General features: G+C 39.7%; 1 protein-coding gene across 1 annotated transcript in view; it reads right to left on the bottom strand.

Moving 5' to 3' along the window:
* CDR2L (cerebellar degeneration related protein 2 like) overlaps positions 1–27807 on the bottom strand; it is a 59435-nt gene that overhangs the window by 10212 nt on the left and 21416 nt on the right. Inside the window, exons 2-5 of the mRNA XM_073606170.1 lie at positions 19377–19489; positions 18552–18700; positions 13950–14114; positions 4349–4619 (exon numbers count right to left, since the gene is read on the bottom strand). Coding sequence (XP_073462271.1) covers positions 4349–4619; positions 13950–14114; positions 18552–18700; positions 19377–19489 — 698 coding nt within the window. The remainder of the gene's footprint in view (positions 1–4348; positions 4620–13949; positions 14115–18551; positions 18701–19376; positions 19490–27807) is intronic.

Genomic DNA, 27807 nt, shown 5'->3' with positions numbered 1-27807 from the left:
AACCAGAAAAACGTACGCAAAATACAGCTTTCAAAGCGAGTCATACGATAATCTAATCGTTAGTACACAGCTGTTGAGAGCCGATCATGACAATTCTTTCGATATTATCCGATGTGACAAGCACGAATATGTTTCTCGTACTATATCAGATCGTACGATTTTCGCTTAGGCCCCTTTCACAATGGTGCGATTTGTCTTGCGACTTGGGACTGCAAAGTCACATGACTAGTCGTACCCCATGATTTCCAATGAGTACCATTCATATCTGTGCGACTTCAAAGTAGTCCCTGCACTACTTTGGTCCGACTTTGATGTGACTTAAGGTCCATAGACCTCAAGATTACACATACATTGCTTCAAGTCGGGTCAAAGTCACGCAACTTTCAGGTCGTAGAAGTGTGAAAGGGGCCTTAATCAGTACAGTTGTAGTTCGAAAATACAATACAAATACACTACAAAACATTACATTACTGCTGAATTTTTATTCTGTTGTATGAGAATTTTCGTAAATTTAGTAAACTTTTCACTTTGAGATTAGCATGCAAAAAAAAAAAAAAAAAGGATGATCATTTGTCTGATAATCTTATTGCATGTATCAGGCATTAGGCTTTGACTCTATTTTTGTACAATTTTTGTAAGAGCTAAAATAAGTTGGCCCCGTTTTGAAAAGTGTCTAAAATGTAAAAAACTGTGCTGCCCAGATAAACCAATAAGGTTGAAAAATTGGGTTGACAATATAGACAGATTTCTTTTATTATTTTAATATAACGCATTAGTGTTGATTTATTAAAGGCAAATAGGCTGTTCATTTTTCAAGGGAATTTTCCCTTAGTTTAATGAATGAGGTGAAGCTTTGCTGACTTCCATCATCCAATCACATGCAAGCCAAGGGAAAATTCCCTTGCAATGTGAACAGCCTATTTGCCTTTAGTAAACCAAACACAATATCTAAAAGCATCCTTCGTGCTAATGTGAGTAAATAGAGTTGTATTTATAGCTAGGGTGTGTAAATAAAATGTGCAGGACCAGCAGCAAAACCTAAAAGTGTTCACAATACACAAAATATAAAAAGAATGATAAAGTGATCTTGCGCGATCTTATAAAGTCACCCAAAAATCATAAACAATTTTTCCATGTGTGAATTATTAAAGTGCTGATGGAGACACAATAAAATGTATAACACAGCAAAAAAGTGAAAATGAAAACGTATATAAAGTGCAAAGTGAAAAAAACTCCAAGGGGATATGCACTCTCATAAGTCTCTTCAAATATAGTGGTAAACTGTAAAGAGATAAAACCATAAATGAATGGATGGGGATAGTAAATGAAAAAGTCCTTCCAAAAAGGTAAAAAATTGGGGGTGTACAAAAGGTGATGAGGTACAAAGGTGATAAAAAAAAGAGGAAGAAAAGTTCCTGGGCAACTCCACCGGTAATCTCCTAGTGTCAGTGGTCTCTCAGAACTCTCACCTCATGTGCATGAAGAAATCAGCATCAACATATATCTCGCAGTGGGTGGATATTGGTGCAAAATAGTATATTATAATATATTATAATACTATATTATAGTCTGGAATGGGAGCAGAAACACATTGGAAGATTTTGTCAACAAATTGAACGATAAAGACAAGAACATATGTCTGACATGGAAGATTGATCAAAAGTGTGTTGAATTCTTGGACCTGGACATCAGTATAGAAGGAGACAAACTAGTAACGAAAACCTTTTTTAAAAACGTGGACACTAACAGCTACCTTTCTATGGATAACTGTCACTTTAAACCATGGTTATACAACATCCCCAAAGGACAACTAATGAGAATTAAAAGGAACTGCACAAAAGAAGATGACTACAAGAAGCAAGCTGTAAAAATTGGAGTGAGATTCAAAACAAAAGGATATGATGATTCATGGATTGAGAAGCAAATAGAATCTGGAAAGGAAATGGACAGGATGGTAATGCTACAGAATAAACCGAAAAAGACATTTCAACAGGAAGCACCAAGTCTAATTTTGGACTACAATGTCCAACATAAAGAAGTATCAAAATTGATCCAACGCCATTGGCACATTCTTAAAAATGATAGAGATTTAAACAAGATTCTTCCAGATCGACCCAACATAATATATAAAAGAGCACCCAGGATTAGAGATATGATTGTTAAATCAGTAGTGGAACCCCCTCCCAAAGCACCTGATACCTTTTTTACTGGAAAAGGTTTTTTCCCTGTAGAAGCTGCTATGCGTGTAGACATGCACAGAAATTCCAGGGAAATAGAACAGAGTTTACAGCCACTAACACAGGCCAGTCCTTCTCGATTAGAGATTTTATTGGTTGTCACACCGAAGGAGTGGTTTATGTGCTTCAATGCAGTTGCAATTTACAATACGTTGGAAGAACAAAGAGAGCCCTAGTCAGGATAAAAGAACATGTTCAAAATATCAAAAATGGATTTTCCAAACATAATGTATCAAGACACTTTGCATTAATGCACAACCAAGACCCCACACAGCTCCAATTTTGGGGCATAGAAAAATACACAGGATCGTGGAGAGGCAGCCACAAGATTAGGACAAATAGTCAGAAAGAGTCACAATGGATACATACAATGCGTACACTAACTCCAGGAGGGATGAACGTTGAGTTCAACCTCAATTGTTTCCTTAGCAATTTCTAACACAGTAATTTTGTAATTTTCATCTTTTCAATTTTTTACTTTTTTTTTTTTTCAATCTCTACTCTCATTTTTCTTTATTTTTAGATTTTATTTTTATTTCATTTTCATTTTTACTTTTATCTTTATTTTAATTGTTATTTTCATTTCCATATTTAGATTTATTCTCATCTTTATTTTCATTTTTATCTTTATCTTCATTTTTATTTTCATTCTTATTTTTCATTTTTATTTTTATCCTTATTTCTATTTTCATTTTTTACTTTGATCCTTATTCATTTATTATTAGCTTTTATCTCATTTTTTTCATCCATTTTTTTTCCATTCACACTTCTACATTTTCATTACTTTTCCATATTTATATATTTCTTAAATACTTCATTATGTATGTAACTGGTTCTGTATTTATATACCATTCATTAATTTTTTAACCATGTATAATAACGGTGCCCTTTTACGTACTTTGATGTACGACTGCCTGGCCCAATTTAATATATTTTTTTTTCATCCAAGAATAATTGTTACACCTACCCTCATCGATAGATAATAATACCATTATGTTTACTTTATTTTTTATTTGCGTTTTAATTTGCTGATGCACCGTTTCATTATTGCGGCCTCATATTGTAATTCATCTTTAGAGTGGGCTGGCTACAAGATAATGGCCACAATCGGCGCCGTCAGACAACCAACAAAATGGCCGCAGTGCAAACATAGGAGTGGACCACAAGAAAATGGCCGCAATTGAACTTCCGTTTTTTTTAAATATATAAACAATAGCTTCTCAGCCAATCCGGTTCCCCAGATGAAGTCATGAGACGTGACGTTAACGCGTAGGGCGTGGCCGCAAGCAGACGTATACCAGAAATAACCTGAGAAGGCGTTGTGAACGCCGATCCTTCTGTATATTTGCCTATCTGCCTTTTTTAATTGTTTTAAATGTAAGAGTCCATCTATTAGTGTTTTAATAAATGAAACCTTAGGTTATTTTTAATGTACTACACTATTGGAAGCATTTCTCCCTTTCTTATATCACTTCATTACCTGTTATACACCGGAGTCCATTAAGACAGGGGTATGGAAGTCTACAGAGATTGAGGAGAAGCCGTTTGAGGCATGGTTTGTCTATGAGAATCTGACGGGGCTTTATTTGGATTTTTCACCAATATCCACCCACTGTGAGATATATGTTGATGCTGATTTCTTCATGCTCATGAGGTGAGAGTTCTGAGAGACCACTGACACTAGGAGATTACCGGTGGAGTTGCCCAGGAACTTTTCTTCCTCTTTTTTATCGCCTTTGTACCTCATCACCTTTTGTACACCCCCAATTTTTTACCTTTCTGGAAGGACTTTTTCATTTACTATCCCCATCCATTCATTTATGGTTTTATCTTTTTACAGTTTACCACTATATTTGAGGAGACTTATGAGAGTGCATATCCCCTTGGAGTTTTTTTTCACTTTGCACTTTATATATAATTTTTACTTTTTTTGCTGTATTATATATTTTATTGTTCACATTGTGTCTCCATCAGCACTTTAATAATTCACACATGGAAAAATTGTTTATGATTTTTGGGCGACTTCATAAGACCGCGCAAGATCACTTTATCAAACCAAACACAATGTCTCCACTTCCATGCAGGCATATTGGTCATGACACAATCCTCACCTGCTTCATCTGCTGCAATTCCTGCAGTTCATTCTCCAACTCTTTAATGCGTAATCTGCAGTTTTCCATCTCAAAGGCCCTTTGTTCCAGATCGGTATACTCTTGTAGCACTGCCTGGTACTCCCGCTCTGCCTTCTCCTTCCTCTGGCGTTCCTCTGCCACCTGGGCTCGTAGAGCATTTACCGCTCTCTGCAAATGCTCATTTTCTCTCTGCAAAGGCTTCTGAGACAGATCCAGACATGATGCATGCAGGCTGAATGAGTCTTCATACCTATGGGTGAAGAATTCAAAAAATTAATGCAGACCTGAGAGAATGTCTAAATGAAGGCTACACTGAAAGACTGGACCAAACAACCTCACTGAGAGATCTCGACACGAGTTAGTGGTAGGCCTCGTTTACACCTGCGGTTGAGAGGGGGGAGGCAGTAAACACCAACCACTTTCTCTTAAGCTGCAAAGGCAGTGGATGGGGGTGTAAACATTCCAAAATTATTCCCCCCCAGTCACGTTTAGCAGGCAGTACAAGCTGTTGAATGTGACCCATTCACCGGTTGCAGCGTGATGAAGATTTTTAGGGGTTAAAACAGACAGTGAGGTAGTGAGTAGTGACATATTACAAACGTCAAACACCCTTTTAAAGGTGTTTCATCACAAATCGCTCTTCAGAGGATGCAGCTAGTGTAAACCTATTTATGGAGGTAAGTGTTGGTGTTACATGGAGGGTAAGTGTGATGTTTAGTGTTAGGGTTACAGGCAGGTTTAGGGTAATGGTTATTTTTAGGGATACAGTGAGGGTTGGGGTTGGTGTTGCAGGGGCAGTGGGTGTGAGGGTTAGTTTTATGGTAACAAGGGGGGTTAGTATGAAGGTTAGTTTTAAGGTAACAAGGAGGGTTAGTATGAAGGTAAGTCTTATGGTAACAAGGGAGGGTTAGTATGAAGGTTAGTTTTATGGTAACAAGGAGGGTTAGTATGAAGGTTAGCTTTATGGTAACAAGGGGGGTTAGTATGAAGGTTAGCTTTAGGGTAACAAGGAGGGTTAGTATGAAGGTTAGTTTTATGGTAACAAGGGGGGTTAGTATGAAGGTTAGTTTTAAGGTAACAAGGGGGGTTAGTATGAAGGTTACTTTTATGGTAACAAGGATGGTTAGTATGAAGGTAAGTCTTATGGTAACAAGGGGGGGGGGGTTAGTATGAAGGTTACTTTTATGGTAACAAGGATGGTTAGTTTGAAGGTTAGTCCTATGGTAACAAGGGGGGGTTAGTATGAAGGTTAGTCTTATGGTAACAAGTGGAGGTTAGTATGAAGGTTAGCTTTAGAGTTAAAGAGAGGGTTAGGGTTTATGTTACAAGGGAGTTAAGCTGGCCATACAGTAGAAGAATTTTGTTTCAGGAAAGTTTGTTTGATTTTCAAACATTAGTGGGGTCAAAGCAATGTCCATTTTCAACAGCAGTGATGGCAAAATTTGAAGGGGCAAGATGGACAATTTTTCTCAAAAGAACAAATTTCTAAAAGTGAATGTGGTTTTTGTTTGAGAAATTATACTCATTCCAAAATTATCCAGCTTGGACCAATGTAAGCATGTGCCATACCTCTGGGATCCCAATGGAAGCTGGAAATCACTGTGGTAGACAACGCTATTACAGTAGGTAAAGGTACCAAAAATAATATGCAATGAAGTTTTTATAAAAACATTAATTTTATTGGACATACGTTTCTTTAAAATGACAATAAATGTTCAAAAGCATAATATTCATACAGCATGTGAAACCACTTCTTACTCTACATGTTTCGCTCATAAGAGCTTCCTCAGGAGATTTTGAAAGTGTTGCATGAAGTTAAATACTACAAAAGAAACGGACAATAATGAAAAATTGTACATAAGGATTATTGTGACAATCATGTCAAAAAAATTACATAATACATCAAAAATCATGATTGTATACAAAAAGTAATAATAACAAGATGAGAATGCATGCCTACCAGATGCTTTTATTCGCAATGGTACGTGAATGAATGAGAAAATTCTGATTCCTAGACTGGAGCCCAAGTTAAAGGGGCATACATGCAACCATAGGGAGAGGCTAAAGATTCTGAAAAGTAAATCCACATGTAAGTTTATTAGCTTTATGGCCCTAACTGATTAGACCAGTACCAAAAAAGAGGGTTAATTAGTAATTTTAAAGCGAGGCAAAATTGACTTTGTTCACAGTTTCAATAGTGCAAAACCAATGCGATCTTATTTGTCCCCAAAACAGGGGAAAATGGTTTATTGCTGGGATATCTGGTAGAGGAACAGCAGATGGTATTTGCTGCACCTTAACAGGACCATGATATAGACCAACAGCACTCCTGCTGCCAAGTCTGTTTTCCTAGGAAATCAGCCAGCAAACTCCTAGGAGAAAAACAAATTGTTTCCTTTTAATAGGGTTTTCTATATGAATATCTGAGACTTCCTACATACACTCACATAGATTGTTCCTGTCCTGGATGAGGGCTGGAGTCACAAGGTCAATTGAAAGAAGGCGTCAGCGCCTTAGAGGAATAGGTAGAAATAAATCATCTATGGCTGAAAATGTGGCCTCCTTTACTGCAAATGCAGGTATATATTGACTACTGAAAACCAAGCCCCCCCTCACCAAACAGAATACAGCCGGTGAATATATTGCAGCAGCGAGGTACTTACATGTGCCAAAAGTTCAAGAAAGAGCTTGCTATGAAGAGGGAAAGGAGAGGAGAGAGCAGTGTTTGTCTCTCCTCTTTCAAAAGCTCCTGAGGAAGCTCTTATGAGCGAAACATGTAAAGTAAGAACATGCTGTATGAATATTATGCTTTCGAACATTTATTGTCATTTTAAAGAAATGTACATCCAATAAAATTTATGTTTTTATAAAAACTTCATTGCAAATTATTTTCGGTACCTTTTTAAAGTCCCGCTTGTTCTTTTCAAATTGTTCTTATTTACCCAATGGGATGTGGTACCTAGTTCTGACCCCTCATTGCCCAGTTCCAAAACTAAACACTATTACAGTGATTGCTGCTAGCTTCTGAGTCCCGTGCCCAGTGGCTGTCCAGCTGCTTAGTAAACACAGATGGTTGCCCACTCGGCACATGTTCCATCCAGCGAACATTTCGCATTTTCTCACTGAATGCAGAGTGTTCTCTGATGAGGTGGAGAGGCAGGGCGGTGATGTCACACTCTCCACCTTGTCCAATCAAAGAAAGCTTTGCATTCATTGTTTTCACAATGCAGCAGGACAGCAGGACCCTGAAGCTAGCAGCAATAACTGTCATAGTGCCTACACTGTCTACTATAGTGATTTTCAGCTTCCACAAGTATCTCACAGGTATGGCACAGACATACTTTAATTGGGCCTAACTGGTCCAATGTAACTATAGAGCAATTGCCATACCTAAACCTCAGCTTTAAAGTGGTTCTAAAGGGAGAAGGTTTTGCATTCTATGTATTCAGATAAAAAATAGGATTTTTCCTTCAGCTTACCTGTAAAACCTGTAAAATACTTTTCTTGGAGTACATCACGGGACACAGAGCAGCTGTAGTAATTACTATCTGGGTTATATGCCACCTATAGGTGAATGGAAACTGGCACACCCAAAAGACAGGAAGTACCCCCTCTATATAACCTCTCCTATACAGGAAGTACCTCAGTTTTGTAGCAAGCAATTCCCAAAAGAGGGGAAGGACCTCTGTGTCCCGTGATGTACTCCAAGAAAAGGATTTTACAGGTAAGCTGTAGGGAAAATCCTATTTTCTTTAATGTACATCACGGGACACAGAGCAGCTATAGTAATTACTATCTGGGATGTCCCAAAGCAATGCAAGGGAGACACCATCATAGAAACTGCCACCAAAGAAGGACCTACTCAGTTATTTGTAATACGCTGAGGCCAAAGGCAGTATCTTCTACGTGATTGACATCGACCTGGTAAAAACCCTGTAGATGTATAAACAAAAGACCAAATAGTGGTCTTGTACACTTGGGCCACTGACATCCGATGATGGATGGCCTAAGATACTCCCACACCTGGTAGAGAATCTCCCACCAGAAAAAAAAATTGTTTTTTTGCCATTTAAACCATAGGCATCATTGATAAACTGGAGGATCCACTGCTAAAAATTCGACCTGGATGCCGTCTGCCCTTCCTGGGCTCTTCTGGCAGCACAAACCAGGATTCTTGACTTGTGCCGACAACTCAAGTAGACCCTGAGCGTCTTAAATACCTCTAGGAGTAGGTAGCAATCTTTCTCCTGCCGACTGTGGATTAGGAGAAAAATAAAAGGCAAGACACTGTCCTGATTCAAGTGAAAAACTAGAAACCACTTTAAGCAAGAAAAATGGATGAGGACGCAACATCACCCAAAGTTCCCCGAAGCTGGCTTCCAGGGGCTCAACAGTGCTGAGATACAGGACTCAAGACCTTCAGGTCCCGCTGGACTGGGGGTGACCAAAGGAGCAACCCCCGCAAGACTCGCTATGCCTGTGTACCAAGCCCCCCTTGGCTAATTCGGCCAACACTAATATCAGCACCACCTTATGAATTCTTCGCAAAAGATGTGGCAGAATCTGAAACGGGAAAAAAAAACTTCAAATAAGGGAGAACCAGACCTTAGGCGTTACCAGTACATGTACCCTTATTGGCAGTGGGACTCTTGTCCCGGACACACCTTTCCCAAACTGTTGTAGAACTTGGAATCTAGTAGATTGCCCTGCAGAGTTCCCCTTGCCACTATCCTATACCTAGAATATGTATTGGCGCTAGAGCCTGCACTTGTACTGTCCCAGACAGAATGTGGTACACCTCCCTGAGTCGCCCTGGTGGTTGAGATACCGGTCCACGTGTGTCAGTGTTAACCAACACTCACCACTTGGGGGACTTGCTGAAAGATACGGGGTAGGAACACGGTCTCAAAAGGTATGCGGCCCAGAAAGAAAAAAACAAAAAAACTCACTATCAGTAAAACCAGATGATTTATTTGAATAAAAAGATTGCTCAGCACATAAGACTCAATTTCATAGTAAAGAAAGCTGACTGGCAATTAAAACAAAATAAAAAACACACACGCCCGTGCAAAAGCGGGACATGACAGAGGCACAGTGATGTCAGTACGTTGCTCACCTTACGCGTTTCGTCATCATAAAGGACATCGTGACGGGGCCGGCTTTCTTTGCTATGGGATTGAGTCTTATGTGCTGTTCAATCTTTTTATCTAAATAAAACATCTGGTTTTACCGATGGCGAGTTTTTTGTTTTTTTCTTTCTGGGCCGCATACCCCGGGTCTATTAGCAAGTCCCCCAAGTGGTGAGTGTTGATTAACACCGACACACGTGGACCGATATCTCATCTTGGCTGGGATTCGAGGAACGCCCCATCTACAAGCCCCAAACAACAGCGGGAGATCGGAATACCCAGGTTGGGTGACAAGCTAATCTAGCTTGTATAGCTGGTAAGCCTTTACTCTGTGTGGTGGTAGATTCACAGTCTGTGTCTCCTGGAGACTCGTCACCGGGTGTTGCCATGTTCCATCGTTTTTCAAGATTCATGATATAGACTGCTTCCATATTCATCCGTCCAATTTTATATATAGACTGTTTCCATATTCATTCGTCCAATTTTTGTCTCAATCACAATCACTTATCATTTGGTTCATTTTCATAATTTATATATATTTTGGTATCACCTTTTCCTACGTCTGATCATAGGCGGAAAAAAATTTAAAAAATTTGCACTCGCCACTGTGTTTGCTATACACGCATATAATGTGTTTTTTCACAGGTTATTTGTATTAATTCAACATTTAGCACAGCTTTTTCTTTTTATGTCATCACCGAACAGTCTAGCCTTTCTGAAACAGAAGGATGTTCAGCGGCTTGAGATCTTAAGATAGACCTCATGTCCCTATTTGGCTTTGGAACTGCTACCATTTAATTGTCTCACAATAATGAGCCCATAACTTCTACTCCAAGAGCAAGGCAAAAGACTGAGGACTCTGTGATGCCCCGTACACACGGTCGGACATTGATCGGACATTCCGACAACAAAATCCTAGGATTTTTTCCGACGGATGTTGGCTCAAACTTGTCTTGCATACACACGGTCACACAAAGTTGTTGGAAAATCCGATCATTCTGTACGCGGTGACGTAAAACACGTACGTCGGGACTATAAACGGGGCAGTAGCCAATAGCTTTCATCTCTTTATTTATTCTGAGCATGCGTGGCACTTTGTGCTTCGGATTTGTGTACACACGATTGGAAATTCCGTCAACGGATTTTGTTGGAAAATTTTATAGCCTGCTCTCAAACTTTGTGTGTCGGAAAATCCGATGGAAAATGTGTGATGGAGCCTACACATGGTCGGAATTTCCGACAAGGTCCTATCACACATTTTCCGTCGGAAAATCCGATCGTGTGTACGGGGCATGACAGACCAAGGCAGTCCCAAGAGGTGCACATAACCTACCAGGTTTCTGCCGGCTAAAGATGGAACAAACCACCTCAGAGACTGCCCTAAGATTTTCTGGCCTGAGATACTCTCAAAACCCAGCAGCCTCAGATGACTCCCTCACCCAGGTGGGGTAAGGTTACAGCATCTGGTATGCCCGGGCAGTCTCCCATCTATATACTAACCAGGCTTGATCTTGCTTAGGCTTTGATCAACCGAGATTAGGCATGATCAGGCGGCCACAGTCTGACAAAAAGTGAATGAGCCAGGAAACACTGCAATGCCAAACACCACAGTGGTTCAGATGCTCCCGAAACCACTGTCCATCGGAAGTAGTGGACACCGCCAGATCCCTGAACCTGAGAGCGGTGCCCCTGCTTCCCCCAGCTGCCTCTCTTTTCTGGAACCATGTAACTGGTATAACAGGTATATATCGCAGCAACCAGATTATCCAACCTAATATACAGTCCTCCAAGGATGCAGGCCTAAAACAATGTTTGTTTACCTCTATGCAACCCCTTAGGTATGCAAGTACCTAGGTATGCAAACATGCAGGTATACAAGTATTCTTGCCATTCATGCATTTATGTATGCAGTACAAGGTCAATAAGCACACACGCATGTACCCCCAGGCAAACAAGCACCCAGGAAAATAAGCCCATATGCATGTAGTCTTATGCAAATAAGCACATATGTATATAGTCCCAGGAAAACAAGTACATATGTACACAGCTTAATGTAAATAAACATACGTATGCAGTACAAATGAAAACATGCCAGCATGTGTTTAAGTAATATGCATCTATGGAAGCATGCGTTTATGGAAGCATGTGCTTATATAACTATGCATTTAGGCAAAATATGAAAGTGTGTGCTGTACACACGCATTCATCCAACATGTGCCCATGGAAACAAGCATTTTCGCAATAAGCAAATGAAACGTGTTTATGCAACATTACGCAACACGTATCTATGCAGACATGTATAAACATGCATCTTTATGCAACCATGTATCTTTATGCAATTAAGTATCGTTATGCGATCAAGTATCCCTATGCGATCATGTATAACCCTGTATATTTAAGTAAACATGTATCTTTATGCAACCATGTATCCTTATGCGATCATGTATAACCTTGTATATTAAAGCAAACATGTATAAACATGCATCTTTATGCAACCATGTATCTTTATGCAATCATGTATCTTTATGCGACCATGTAAAACCATGTATATCCAAGCAAACATGTATAAACAGCATTCAAAATAATAAGCTGCGCTATATATCAAAACTGCATGAATCTTGTGAGTCATGCCAATACACATATATATGCAAAGTGTTGCTGTCACCCGTGATTAGTACACATTAAAGAAATAAGAAAATATATCAAAACATTCAGTAAAAATTTCTATTTGTAAGTATAAGTCTGTCACAAAAACTCGTGATTCAAAAAAGCATTAAGTCCATTGATATAGACACTCTCCTAAGGGATGGATTAAAGATTTATCGTGGATAGTGACATGCAGTTTCAACACTGGACGTATTAAGTGTGAGGATATGTTGAACAAAAGGTGCCTCCACCACAGATAATACTGCCGCTTACCAGCTCCCTAGGTCTCCTTTCACAGAGACCCAATGTGCCTTAGGCATCTTATTCTCAGATATTTAAATCACAACATTATTTATCAATTTTCATTTTTTGGGGGATAGCGCAGTAGGAGAACTTTTGGAAGTGTATAAACAGCAGTCAACAACACTTTAAAGTGAACTGCTAACCATCCAGGGGTGTATAAACTTACAGTTGTACAGTCCCCCCCGGATAAGCATTAAATATGCAGCATATAATCATGACTTGTCTGTCACACAGTTCTTCCATAGTAAGTACTCACACTTTGTTAGTATCCATGGGCTGCTGCTATGCCTCCAGAGGCCTACTGAACCTGTTGCCACATGGCATGGCCTGCCCTTGCTGCCTATATAAAAATGGGCCATACTGAGCAAGCCTGTGACCTCTAGTGGCTGAAGGAGAAACAGCAGCCCACATGAGTAAGAATGCATAGCATGATTAAACAGCACACTGCTCCTAGTGGCGTCCGGGAGAACAGACAGTCAGAACAAAAGCAGACTTTCCTGCCATTCCTGCTGCAGGACTCTGAAAATAACAGGAGTCCAATCTTCACCCATCACGGCGAGCCTTGTCATAAAAGACCTTCAGAGAATGGGTCCCCCCTTAATCTGGGGTCCATTCCCCTGTACCTGTAAAGCACCCTGCAGGAAAGCACCTTGGTCAGAACAAACCCTGCACAGGGTTCCATTACGCAGGGTCCAGCGCCGTAAGGCTGCATTACAGGCAAACCTTGAGGAATCTTCTCTCCTTCCAATGAGGCTCTAGTACCATCCATTTTGGCTGACAGCTTTTTCGAATGGATCCGATTGAAATCCATAATTCTTAATAGAACTGTCCAGACCTCCAAGTATGCTCCAAGAGCACATGTATCACATCAGTGACCACCACCTTACAGACACTGGCAAAAAAAACTGAGGTACTTCCTGTATAGGAGGGGTTATATAGAAGGGGTTACTTCCTGTCTTTTGGGTGTGCCAGTGTCCATTCACCTATAGGTGGCATATAACCCAGATAGTAATTAATTACTATAGCTGCTTTGTGTCCCATGATGTACGATAAAGAAAACATTCCGTGTGCAGCAACCCCCTTAATACTTACCCGAGCCCCATATCGATCCAGCGAATTTGCGCAAGGGCCTCGGCTGTGCGGGACTATCCTTCTTCATTGGCTGAGACTCAAAGTCAGTGAGCCAAATGAGGAGAGAGAGGGGACGGGGCCAAGCCGCGGCTCCATGTCTGAATGGACATACAGATCAGCGGCTCAGCTCAGGTGTCCCCATAGAAAGCTGCTTGCTGTGGGGGTACTCTGCAGGAGGGACCCAAGAAGAGAAGGATCTGGGCTGCTCTTTGCAAAACCATTGCACAAAGCAGGTAAGTGTAACATGTTTGTTATTTTTAAACTAAAAAAAAAAAAAACCTCACTTTAATATCACTTTAATTATTTCACTTAGAAAAAAAAAAAGTTAACATTGCTCTTGATATTTTGTAGCCACTCAGTCTTGCACTCACCCAATACAAGAAGTCAGTTCACGTACACAGGGGAAAGTATGGATAGTGCGCCGTCTCTCCCTCTTGTCCCTCCGGATGCGTACCTTTTCCATACCACGCAGATCCTCAACTTGCCTCTGCAGATCTTCTACTTGTTTCTGCAAACCATCTGCAGTGTCTGTCAAACTACAAATATAGAAGTAACTTGCAATGGTTATTTTAATAAGTAAATACAATACACTTTTTTGTCTTTTGTTACTGAGAAATACAATGCAGTGTAAAATCTCCGTTCTCTCTAAATCTTGACGCACACAATCAGATTTTAAACTTTAAGGGCTTGTCTACATTAGATGAACATAGTTACATAGTTACATAGTTACATAGTAGGTGAGGTTGAAAAAAGACACAAGTCCATCAAGTCCAACCTATGTGTGTGATTATGTGTCAGTATTGCATTGTATATCCCTGTATGTTGTGGTCATTCAGGTGCTCATCTAATAGTTTCTTGAAGCTATCAATGCTCCCCGCTGAGACCACCGCCTGTGGAAGAGAATTCCACATCCTTGCCGCTCTTACAGTAAAGAACCCTCTACGTAGTTTAAGATTAAACCTCTTTTCTTCTAATTTTAATGAGTGGCCACGAGTCTTGGTAAACTCTCTTCTGCGAAAAAGTTTTATCCCTATTGAGGGGTCACCAGTCCGGTATTTGTAAATTGAAATCATATCCCCTCTCAAGCGTCTCTTCTCCAGAGAGAATAAGTTCAGTGCTCGCAACCTTTCCTCATAACTAAGATCCTCCAGACCCTTTATTAGCTTTGTTGCCCTTCTTTGTACTCGCTCCATTTCCAGTACATCCTTCCTGAGGACTGGTGCCCAGAACTGGACCGCATACTCTAGGTGCGGCCGGACCAGAGTCTTGTAGAGCGGGAGAATTATCGTTTTATCTCTGGAGTTGATCCCCCTTTTAATGCATGCCAATATTCTGTTTGCTTTGTTAGCAGCAGCTTGGCATTGCCTGCCATTGCTGAGCCTATCATCCACTAGGACCCCCAGGTCCTTTTCCATCCTAGATTCCCCCAGAGGTTCTCCCCCCAGTGTATAGATTGCATTTGGGTGGCAAAAATATGAATGCATTATTTTACATTTTTCTACATTGAACCTCATTTGCCATGTAGTCGCCCACCCCATTAATTTGTTCAGGTCTTTTTGCAAGGTTTCCACGTCCTGCGGAGAAGTTATTGCCCTGCTTAGCTTAGTATCGTCTGCAAATACAGAGATTGAACTGTTTATCCCATCCTCCAGATCGTTTATGAACAAATTAAATAGGATTGGTCCCAGCACAGAACCCTGGGGCACCCCACTACCCACCCCTGACCATTCTGAGTACTCCCCATTTATCACCACCCTCTGAACTCGCCCTTGTAGCCAGTTTTCAATCCATGTACTCACCCTATGGTCCATGCCAACAGACCTTATTTTGTACAGTAAACGTTTATGGGGAACTGTGTCAAATGCTTTTGCAAAATCCAGATACACCACATCTACAGGCCTTCCTTTATCTAGATGGCAACTCACCTCCTCATAGAAGGTTAATAGATTGGTTTGGCAAGAACGATTCTTCATGAATCCATGCTGATTACTGCTAATGATATTGTTCGTATTACTAAAATCCTGTATATAGTCCCTTATCATCCCCTCCAAGAGTTTACATACTATAGATGTTAGGCTAACTGGTCTGTAATTCCCAGGGATGTATTTTGGGCCCTTTTTAAATATAGGTGCTACATTGGCTTTTCTCCAATCAGCTGGTACCATTCCAGTCAGTAGACTATCTGTAAAAATTAGGAACAACGGTCTGGCAATCACTTGACTGAGTTCCCCAAGTACCCTCGGATGCAAGCCATCTGGTCCCGGTGATTTATTAATGTTAAGTTTCTCAAGTCTAATTTTAATTCCGTCCTCTGTTAACCATGGAGGTGCTTCCTGTGTTGTGTCATGAGGATAAACACTGCAGTTTTGGTTACTGAAGCCCCCCGATTCACTCGTGAAGACTGAGGAGAAGAATAAATTCAATACCTTCGCCATCTCCCCATCCTTTGTAACCAGATGTCCTTCCTCATTCTTTATGGGGCCAATATGGTCTGTCCTCCCTTTTTTACTGTTTACATACTTAAAGAATTTCTTGGGATTTTTTTTGCTCTCCTCTGCTATGTGTCTTTCATGTTCTATCTTAGCTGTCCTAATTGCACCTTTACATATCCTGTTGCATTCTTTATAAAGTCTGAATGCTGAGGATGATCCCTCAACCTTGTATTTTTTGAAGGCCTTCTCCTTTGCTTTTATATGCATTTTTACATTGGAGTTAAGCCATCCAGGACTTTTGTTCGCTCTTTTAAATTTATTACCCAATGGGATACATTGGCTAATGCCCTTATTTAATATGCTCTTAAAGCAAACCCATCTCTCCTCCGTATTCTTTGTTTCTAATATTTTATCCCAGTTTATGCCTTTTAGCAAGGTTTGTAGTTTAGGGAAGTTGGCTCTTTTGAAATTCAGTGTCTTTGTATTCCCTTTATGTTTCCTATTTGTGTGATTTATACTGAAACTAATTGACCTGTGATCACTGTTACCTAAATTGCCCCGCATTTCCACATCCGTGATCAGGTCTGTATTGTTGGTAATCAGTAGATCCAGTAATGTTTTATTTCTAGTTGGTGCGTTGGTGTGTTTTTAAAAGCAGTACAAATGCATATGCAAGGAAAATAGATGTATATCAATGAGCCTAGTTTACATCATTGTGGTGCTTTAAAGTGACACTAAACAAAATCCTTATTCTCCAAAGAAAAAATTCATACACATCCACTATTTAATTACCCTCTAATCTATTTTTTCATTAAATAGCTTCTTATTGTGTTTTCTGTCTCCTTGTATTGTCCTCTGTGAGCTCCTGAACCTCCCCTTTTACCTCTCACTTCTGTTTGGAGCGAGTATGTGCACATTATTGCGGTCATGTGCACTGCTCTATGCACACTACAAAGTCCATCTCAGGGGAGAGCAAGAGAAGGTGGCTACATTCCTACATACAGTGGGATTGTGGAGAACAAAAGGTAGCCATTCTCTAACAGGAAGTCAGATCACATCAGCAAAAAAAAGTTAATTTGGAAATTTGGAGAAGGCCGAGAGCAACAGAAGAAACTTCTTGGAGTTAAAGGCTAAGCTTACCTTTAAAAGAAAAAATTAATGAACATGCTTTTGCAGATAAAAAAAAATAGCATTTATTATTTATGTAAAGTACAGCATGTTGAATTTTTTTGGATGTGAATGCACCGCAAAAGCATGTATGTAGAACAATAAATAATGCCAAAAAATGCACTGCAAACATGCCACAATGCACTGAAAACACACTGCAAATGCATGTAACTGCATAGGGAATGCAAGGATTGCGGAGTAAACAGGCCCTAAATCACATCTGATCTGAAGGATCAACACACTTTAACGTGAAATAATATAGAAACAGTTAGACACTGACATTACACAGCTATTGATAAAAACTGCTGTTCTGACAGTTTAAATCTGAAATAAAAATCTGCATTACAAAAAAATATGGCCCATACCTCTGACTAAGGTCTTTGGGTTTAGGGGTTTTATTTTGGAGCCTTAAAAAAAGTATCTTCCCGACTATACTATAAATAAATAGGTACCAAGCCACACAGGACTTCTACATAAGACGGTTGTTATAATTGTACTGATTGTACAGTACAGGGAGTCCCTGAGTTATAAACATCTGACTTACATACGACTCATACTTAGAAACAGAAGAAGACAACAGGAAGTGAGAGGAAATCTACTCCTAGGAAGGGAAATTACTGTAATGCCGCATACACACGACATTCCGACAACAAAACCTGTGGATTTTTTTCTGACGGATATTGGCTCAAACTTGTCTTGCATACACACAGTCACACAAATGTCGAAAAAGAACGCGGTGACGTACAAAACGTATGACGAGCCGAGAAAAATGAAGTTCAATAGCCAGTGCGGCTCTTCTGCTTGATTTCGAGCATGCGATGGAATTGCGTACACACGATCGGAATTTCCGGCGTTGTCGGAAAATTTGTGATCCAGCTCTCAAACATTTCTTGTCGAAAATTGTGTCCGATGGAGCATACACGGTCGGAATTTCCGACAACAAGCTCACATCGAACATTTGTTGTTGGAAATTCTGACCATGTGTACGGGGCATAAGAGTTATCATGGGAAAAAGGTGTCTCCACTGAAGGTTTATCACCAATCCTTGTTTCCACGACAACCCAATTGTCACAGGGATAGAAAGTGAGGTGAAATCTTCTGAACAGGGGCACAGACAGCAAAACAAACATTACAGGGGTGTTAACTCTTCCCTATGCTATCCAAAAAACGTACAATTCTTTTTTTTTGGCTGGAGTTACACTTAAAAATGTACCTGTTACAACTTACATACAAATTCAACTTAAGAACAAACCTACAGAACCTGGTTTGTAACCCAGGGGACTGCCTATATATTTAAAGACTCCCCAATAATGCTTACACCTATCTCCATCTTCTTCTTCTCCTCCTTGCCCTCTGTCCATTCTATTTTCTTACCGTTCAATCTTTTGTTGAGCCACCTTGCTTTCTTGTAGTAAACGTAAGTTGGTCACTTCCAAATCTCGCGCTACATTGTCCAGTTGCTCATAAACTTTGGCATGCTGTTCATTCACCTGACGGAGCATCTCGAGTTGTTTGCTCAGGTACTGTAGAAGGAACAAAATGAAATAGAACATACATCTTTTACAGCACACTGATCTACAACATACATATCTTCTACACGTTTTAAATGTAGGCTTGCAATTAAAAGTCTGTGCTAAGAAACATACATTAAAGGGTCAGGCCATCTAGAAGTGATATTTCAGTTTTGGGTAGATGCTAAACAGTAATGCCGTGTACACACACGATCAGATTTTCCGATGGGAAATGGATGTGAGCTTGTTGGCTGTAAGTCCGACCGTGTTTATGCTCCATCGGACATTTGTTGTCTGACTTTCCGCCAACAAATGTTGACTAGCAGGTTCTCAAATTTTCCGCCAACAAAACTTTGTTGTCTGACTTTCCGATCATGTGTGCACAAGTCCGTCGCACAAAAGTTCATGCATGCTTGGAATCAAGTACGAGCCGGAAGCGCTCGGTCTTGTAAAACTAGCGTTCGTAATGGAGATATCACGTACATCTTGTATGTCACTACGTTCGTAAATGTTGGCCAACATTTGTGTGACCGTGTGTATGCAAGCAAGTTGGAGCCAACACCCTTCGAAACAAAAATCCACGGTTTTGTGGTCAGAAAGTCCGATCGTGTGTACGGGGCATTAGAGAAGGATTCTCAAAATTCTAAGAGAGTTTAATAGTTAAAAATGATAGAACAGGTCATGTTACCTCAATTTCCTGTACTTGCTCCTCATTGTTCAAATACATCTGTTGCAAAGAGACTTCCAGCTCCTTGTTGCGTTCCAGTAGAGTCTTGCCTAATTCCGCTGCCAGATGCAGATCTGCGAGGGAGAGGGTAACATGTAAACACACAGTTCCTGTGGCTAAGATGACTATTCTTTGTGTTCATTTTGATACCTAGAATCCACTTGAGGCTGGGTTTGTGAGGATTACCTTTTACAATTAGGGTCACTAAACTGATGTTATTGAAAGTATTGTTGTTGAGGTGCCCTTGTTGCATTATAGTTGGAGGCCTCATGTCTGAGGTTTACAACCACTTTAGGTTTTTACATAAAACAGCCCGTGCAGCCAAAGGGTCCCAGCAGATGTAAGACAAGTAATCTGCTTTGTTTAAATTTCATGTCTGAGGTTTACAACCACTTGCACCTGCATGAAACAACCCATGTGGTCAAAAGGGCCCCGGTAGATGTAAATGCACTGTGCTTTGAAGAAGTCTCTTGCTACCTTTAATCCATGTTGGTCCTCCCTTAACCCTGTCATACAAACTCCAAAATGGCAGCTTCCCCCAATCCCGTCCTGTTTCCAGGATGCTACAGCCATTGGGTGCTCGTCCCTCAGCAATACAGGAGCGAGAGCTTCTTCTGTTCAAAGGCTGCACATGCTAAATGCATACTCTCTTGCCTTGTACCTGCAACGGCTGAGTTCAACATTATGTGATGCTGAGAGGTAAGAGCCCAAAGGCAGCCATTGCTGCTTCAGGGTAAGAGAGCATGCACTGAACATGGATGGCCTTTGAACAGGAATGATGCTTGCTCCTGGAGGGGTGAGCATCCAATGGCTGTAGTGACCTAGAAACAGGATGGGGGTGATGCCAATAAGAGCTCTTTTGACAGGCCTCACGGGGGGGGACCAACATGGCCTACAGGCATGCAACATGAAATTAAAGAGGGAGTCCACCCAAACTGCAAAAAAAAAAAAATATTAAAAGCCAGCAGCTACAAATACTGCAGCTGCTGACTTTTAATAAATGGCCACTTACCTGTCCCAGTGTCCAGCGATGTCGGCAGGCGACGCCGAGAACCCGCTCGGTTCTTGACAGCTGCCGCCGCCATCCTAGGTGAGGGAATCAGGAAGTGAAGCGTTGCGGCTTCACTTCCCGGTTCCCTACTGCGCATGCGCGAGTTGCGCTGCGCTTCCTAAGTGGTCCCCGCTATCTCCTGGGAGCTGTGTGTTTCCCAGGACACAGCGCAAAGGGACAGGAAGAGGCATAGACTCCCATGGGAGTCTATGCCGGAAGTGGGTGCAAATACCTGTCTTAGACAGGTATCTGCACCCCCCTCCCCCCTGAAAGGTGCCAAATGTGACACCGGAGGGAGGGAGGGTTCCGAAAAGCGGAAGTTCAATTTTTGTGTGGAACTCCGCTTTAAGCAAGAGAGTTCTTCACAACACGATGCATTTACATGTACTGGGACCCCATTACTGCATGGGCTGTTTTATTCAAACCCTTCAAAGTAATACGAAGAGCAAAATTACGCTGCACTTTTTATCGCTGTAACGTTATAGTCAATCTAATAAATACCTGAGAGATTCTACCAGTGCCCATCCCTTTGTCTGATAGGGCAGTGTTTCTCAACCTTTTTTCAGTCAAGGCACCCTTTAAAATTATGTACATTCTCGAGCCACCCCATTCTAAATTGTAAAAAACTATTCTAATAGTTTTACATAATGCAGCAACATCCACATGTAGGACACCCAACGTTAGAGGTAATTTATTCTTCCAAAGCAAATACACTTGTCATGAATATGCAGTAGTTTTCTGTCAGCTTACCTCTCCTCCATGTGTTCACCTTTAGAGGCCAGCCACTCTCACCTGGCTGCTTAAATAATCTCTCCTCTAAGCATGGCTCTACCCCAGCCCCTATCAGAGAACTCTATATTAACCTGTGCACTGCAAGCCAGCCCTGCTGATCAACTTTGTGTGTTTAGCTTTCATGTGTGACTTGCCGTGTCTTCTACGTCTGATTCCAGTTACCGATCTTGGCTTGTTCTCGACTATCTCTGCCTGCTTGTGACCCTGACCTTTGGCGTGTTCTATGTTTATCCTTGTCTGCTAGTTGCCCCGACCTTTGGCTTATCTCATTACTATCTCTAGTTATCCTGGACTGCTGCTTCCTCTCTATCCTCCTGTAGCCTACTGTGAGCATGGGCTGGGAGACCCTGGGGGCCGCGACCTGGAACCAGTTGCAGCCCATTCTATCCTCACCACTAGAGGCTCTGGTGAACACCTGCTGGTGAACACTCTGCGCCCTGGGGAATCTTATGCTCTAGCTCCCTGTGGGATCCATGTTGGTGCTCGAGTGGACCTGCCTTCCTTAACCACCCAGACTTCCATCCGCAGCAGTCAGCCGTAGGGTCCACTACCTTAGCGGTGTACTCCTGACCCCAACGGTGTGCATCTGTCACCTGGCCTCAGGTGACCTGACAACACTTTTGCACACCGGTACTGACTAGTATTCCAAAGTTTCTCTTGAACCTCAATTTCTCTCCATCTCTCCGTCACCCCAGTTCTTGGAAGAGGGGCACAGGAGGGTCAAACAAGTATTCTGTGGAGGTGACAGACATCCTATCTGATGACATCATTTGTTGTTAGGATGTACCTGTCTAGAAAGTCGTAATGGTGCATAATGAATACCCGTGGCTTTGTGTAGCTAAAAAGGCAGGCTTGATCCACCCACTGGCTTGTGTACAATTTTTGATACATTTTTAAGCATTTTGCTAAGGCACCCCTAAAGAATTCTCAAGGCACCCATGTTGAAAAAAGCTGTGATAGGGCGTCAACTCAAAATTCCCTGCAGTGAATTTACTGTAGCATTGTCACCCTGTTAAGCTGTTTTAGCTATTAGGTTATACACAGGGAAAATTAGGATTTTCAGCATTGTAACGGATGACAACCCTCAATCTCAATTCCAGTAGGTGAAGGGCATGTTAAACTCCATTCCCAGGTGCTGTGATTAACAGCATAACACCATCCACATTGCCAGGGAAGAAGATTAAGCATGCTTGCACAGAATGACGTCTGGATCCTTTCTTTTGACTCTGTTGCTGTGAAAACACCTTCAACCCTTATGATGAAATCACAAGGACCAAGAATAGGAGCTTCAAATTGAAGGCGAGTATAAAAAAACAAAAAAAAAAATAGATAAATAAAATAATAAGCTGCTCAAACTCACAGCCAAGCCAAGAAGGCGAGACAAATTTGCCTATTCATAGACTCTTGAATTGTGCAAATAGATTTCAATGAAAGGTAAAAAAAATCAAATAAAAAGGTACTAGTGCAAATATAAGAAGGAACATGGGTATTATGCCAGGAAGAAGCACTGTTAGCCTACATTCTGTTTTTATATATATGTATGAGCACTGTGGTGTGTGTATATATATATATATATATATATAAAAAATGTGTGTATGTATGTATGTGTATATATATATATATATATATATATATATATATATATATGTGTGTGTATATATATATATGCCGCAAAAACTACGATATTTCGTGAACCATTCGGTGAAACGTTCCACAAAGTAATAGCACACCAATCGGGAACAATCCGCACGTTTCGGTATATTACTTGTCTATGTAGTGTAAAAACTGTGGGAGGAGTTAGGGTGGTAAATTTGGCTATAATAATAATAAGAATAAGAACTAGAAAAGGTACAATTTCTGGGGAAATTGTGAAAGTGTTCTTGCCTCTACAACTGGAGTGGGCGGAGTAACTGGACGGAGTGGCTTGAATAACTGTGAAAAGTGTTAAAAAGCTTAATATTTTAAAAAGTATAAATAGTAGTAAAAAAGTTGAAGTCCCATCATTAGCTGAAAGAGCTGAACATTTTTTTAAAAGTTTTTTTTTTTTCAAAAATGAATTATTTTTTTTCAAAAATGAATTTTTTTTTTCAAAAATGATTTTTTTTTTCAAAAATGAATTATTTTTTTTCAAAAATGAATTTTTTTTTTTTAAACGAAATTTTTTTTTTAAAATATTTTTTTTTTCAAAAACTGCCATCAAAACTGCCCCATCAGAATTGTCCCATCAAAACTGCCCCATCAGAATTGCCCCATCAAAACTGCCCCATCAGAATTGCCCCATCAAAACTGCCCCATCAGAATTGCCCCATCAAAACTGCCCCATCATATTGCCACCATCAAAACTGCCCCATCAGAATTGCCCTATCAAAACAGCCCCATCATATTGCCACCATCAAAACTGCCCCATCAGAATTGCCCCATCATATTGCCACCATCAAAACTGCCCTATCAAAACTGCCCCATCATATTGCCACCATCAAAACTGCCCCATCATAATTGCCCCACCAAAACTGCCCCATCATATTGCCACCATCAAAACTGCCCCATCATAATTGCCCCATTAAAACTGCCCCATCAGAATTGCCCTATCAAAACTGCCCCATCATATTCCTCTATTATAAATCAGTACATGGTGTGTCTGTCCCCTCCCCCGGGCTCTGTAATCAGAGCTGAGATGCTCCAGCCACCTCCCCCCTGTGTATAACAGAAGCTTTGGTAACCATGGCAACAAAACAAAGACAGTACACTCTGATTAATGGCTAAAATTTCCTGAAATGACCTCTAAACAAAAAGCTTTTTCCCAAAAACTATAAATCCTACAGCGAAGATCTTTATATTGTGAGAATCACAAGACCCAGACCTAGATTTTGATGTATAGTATGTCTCTGAAATATTAAAAATAGAGGCACGGTCACAGTTTAGAAATTGCCCTTCAAATTTGAAGGGGCTAGAGTGTAGTTTCAATGAATGTCAATGGACGGTGTGAGTTGCAAACAAATGGTCATATTGTGAAAACTATCAGGACTATGGCTTAGCCGTGGACATGTTTAGTGGCAGCAGGGATAGCTGAACGTTTTGATATAAGATTTGTGTAGGTGGGCTTGAAAATGAGGGAGTGGCGGCAGTTTAGAAATCATGTTCTGATTTTTCAGTTTTTGTCACCTCCCACTCTAGTTTCCCCATTCATTCCTATGGGACCAATTTCGCCGCAAAAACTACGATATTTCGTGAACCATTCGGTGAAACGTTCCACAAAATAATAGCACACCATTTGGGAACAATCCGCACGTTTCGGTATATTACTTGTCTATGTAGTGTAAAAACTGTGGGAGGAGTTAGGGTGGTAAATTTGGCTATAATAATAATAAGAACTAGAAAAGGTACAATTTCTGGGGAAATTGTGAAAGTGTTCTTGCCTCTACAACTGGAGTGGGCGGAGTAACTGGGTGGGGTGGAGTGGCTTGAGTAACTGTGAAAAGTGTTAAAAAGCTTAATATTTTAAAAAGTATAAATAGTAGTAAAAAAGTTCCATCATTCGCTGAAAGAGCTGAACATTTTTTTCAAAAGTAATTTTTTTTTTCAAAAATGAATTTTTTTTAATCAAAAATGATTTTTTTTTCTTCAAAAATGATTTTTTTTTTCAAAAGTAATTTTTTTTTTCAAAGGTAATTTTTTTTTTCAAAAATGAATTTTTTTATTTCAAAAATAATTTTTTTTTCGAAATTATTTTTTTTTTTAAAGTAATTTTTTTTTCAAAAATAATTTTTTTTTTTCAAAAATATTTTTTTTTTTCAAATATATTTTTTTTTCAAAAATAATTTTTTTTTTTAAAGAAATTTTTTTTTCAAAAATATTTTTTTTTTTCAAAAATATATTTTTTTTTTTTCAAAAATGATTTTTTTTTTTTCAAAAATATATTTTTTTTTACATGGGGCGGTCATAATGTTTTGGCTGATCATGGGGTGGTCATAATGTTTTGGCTGATCATGGGGTTGTCAGCTTTTGTCACTTCCCACTCTAGTTTTGAACATTTCGCCATTCATTCCTATGGGACCAATTTCGCTGCAAAAACGTCATTTCGTGGACCATTCGGCAAAACATTCCACAAAGTAATAACACACCAATCGGGAACAATCCGCTCGTTTCGGTATATTATTTGTCTCTGTAGTGTGAAAACTGTGGGAGGAGTCTACAAGCATTATCAAGTCTAGCAGATGAAGTCACATGCATTTGGAGTGTCTCAGCATCTTGTGTTTACAACCACTGTTTCCTAGCAACGCTCATGCCCTGTTTATGCTTCCCAAATACTGCTTCATCAAAACTGCCCCATCAGAATTACCCCATCAAAACTGCCCCATCATATTCCTCTATTATAAATCAGTACATGGTGTGTCTGTCCCCTCCCCCGGGCTCTGTAATCAGCTGAGATGCTCCAGCCACCTTCCCCCCTGTGTATAACAGAAGCTTTGGTAACCATGGCAACAAAACAAACACTAACAGTACACTCTGATTAATGGCTAAAATGTCCTGAAATGACCTCTAAACAAATGGCCGTATTTTAAAAACTATACATCCTACAGCGAAGATCTTTATATTGTGAGAATCACAAGACCCAGACCTAGATTTTGATGTATAGTATGTCTCTGAAATATTAAAAATGAAGGCACAGTCGCAGTTTAGAAATTGCCCTTCAAATTTGGAGGGGGCTAGAGTGTAGTTTCAATGAATGTCAATGGACGGCGTGAGTTGCAAACAAATGGTCATATTGTGAAAACTATCAGGACTATGGCTTAGCCGTGGACATGTTTAGTGGCAGCAGGGATAGCTGAACGTTTTGATATAAGATTTGTGTAGGTGGGCTTGAAAATGAGGGAGTGGCGGCAGTTTAGAAATCATGTTCTGATTTTCCAGCTTTTGTCATCTCCCACTCTAGTTTCCCCATTCATTCCTATGGGACCAATTTCGCCGCAAAAACGACGATATTTCGTGAACCATTCGGCGAAACGTTCCACAAAGTAATAGCACACCATTCGGGAACAATCCGCACGTTTCGGTATATTACTTGTCTATGTAGTGTAAAAACTGTGGGAGGAGTTAGGGTGGTAAATTTGGCTATAATAATAAGAATAATATATATGTGAGATAACAGTAAGTGGTCTTGCTATGCAAGAACACTTAATAATAAGAATAAGAACTAGAAAAGGTACAATTTCTGGGGAAATTGTGAAAAGTGTTCTTGCCTCTACAACTGGAGTGGGCGGAGTAACTGGGTGGGGTGGAGTGGCTTGAGTAACTGTGAAAAGTGTTAAAAAGCTTAATATTTTAAAAAGTATAAATAGTAGTAAAAAAGTTCCATCATTCGCTAAAAGAGCTGAACATTTTTTTCAAAAGTAATTTTTTTTTTCAAAAATGAATTTTTTTTAATCAAAAATGATTTTTTTTTCTTCAAAAATGATTTTTTTTTTCAAAAGTAATTTTTTTTTTCAAAGGTAATTTTTTTTTTCAAAAATGAATTTTTTTATTTCAAAAATAATTTTTTTTTCGAAATTATTATTTTTTTTAAAGTAATTTTTTTTTCAAAAATAATTTTTTTTTTCAAAAATAATTTTTTTTTTCAAAAATATTTTTTTTTTCAAATATATTTTTTTTTCAAAAATAATTTTTTTTTAAAAGAAATTTTTTTTTCAAAAATATTTTTTTTTTCAAAAATAATTTTTTTTTTTTCAAAAATATTTTTTTTTTCAAAAATATTTTTTTTTTTTTCAAAAATGATTTTTTTTTTTTCAAAAATTATTTTTTTACTTTTTTCAAAAATTTTTTTTTTTTTTCAAAAATATTTTTTTTTTTTTACATGGGGCGGTCATAATGTTTTGGCTGATCATGGGGTGGTCATAATGTTTTGGCTGATCATGGGGTTGTCAGCTTTTGTCACTTGCCACTCTAGTTTTGAACATTTCGCCATTCATTCCTATGGGACCAATTTCGCCGCAAAAACGTCATTTCGTGGACCATTCGGCAAAACATTCCACAAAGTAATAACACACCAATCGGGAACAATCCGCTCGTTTCGGTATATTATTTGTCTCTGTAGTGTGAAAACTGTGGGAGGAGTCTACAAGCATTATCAAGTCTAGCAGATGAAGTCACATGCATTTGGAGTGTCTCAGCATCTTGTGTTTACAACCACTGTTTCCTAGCAACGCTCATGCCCTGTTTATGCTTCCCAAATACTACTTCATCAAAACTGCCCCATCAGAATTACCCCATCAAAACTGCCCCATCATATTCCTCTATTATAAATCAGTACATGGTGTGTCTGTCCCCTCCCCCGGGCTCTGTAATCAGCTGAGATGCTCCAGCCACCTCCCCCCCTGTGTATAACAGAAGCTTTGGTAACCATGGCAACAAAACACACACAGTACACTCTGATTAATGGCTAAAATTTCCTGAAATGACCTCTAAACAAATGGCTGTATTTTAAAAACTATACATCCTACAGCGAAGATCTTTATATTGTGAGAATCACAAGACCCAGACCTAGATTTTGAT

Source organism: Aquarana catesbeiana, linkage group LG12, assembly GCF_042186555.1.
Source record: "Aquarana catesbeiana isolate 2022-GZ linkage group LG12, ASM4218655v1, whole genome shotgun sequence".
NCBI lineage: Eukaryota > Metazoa > Chordata > Amphibia > Anura > Ranidae > Aquarana > Aquarana catesbeiana.
The sequence above is the reverse complement of the archived record's forward strand: the minus strand, read 5'-3'. Positions and strand labels throughout refer to the sequence as shown.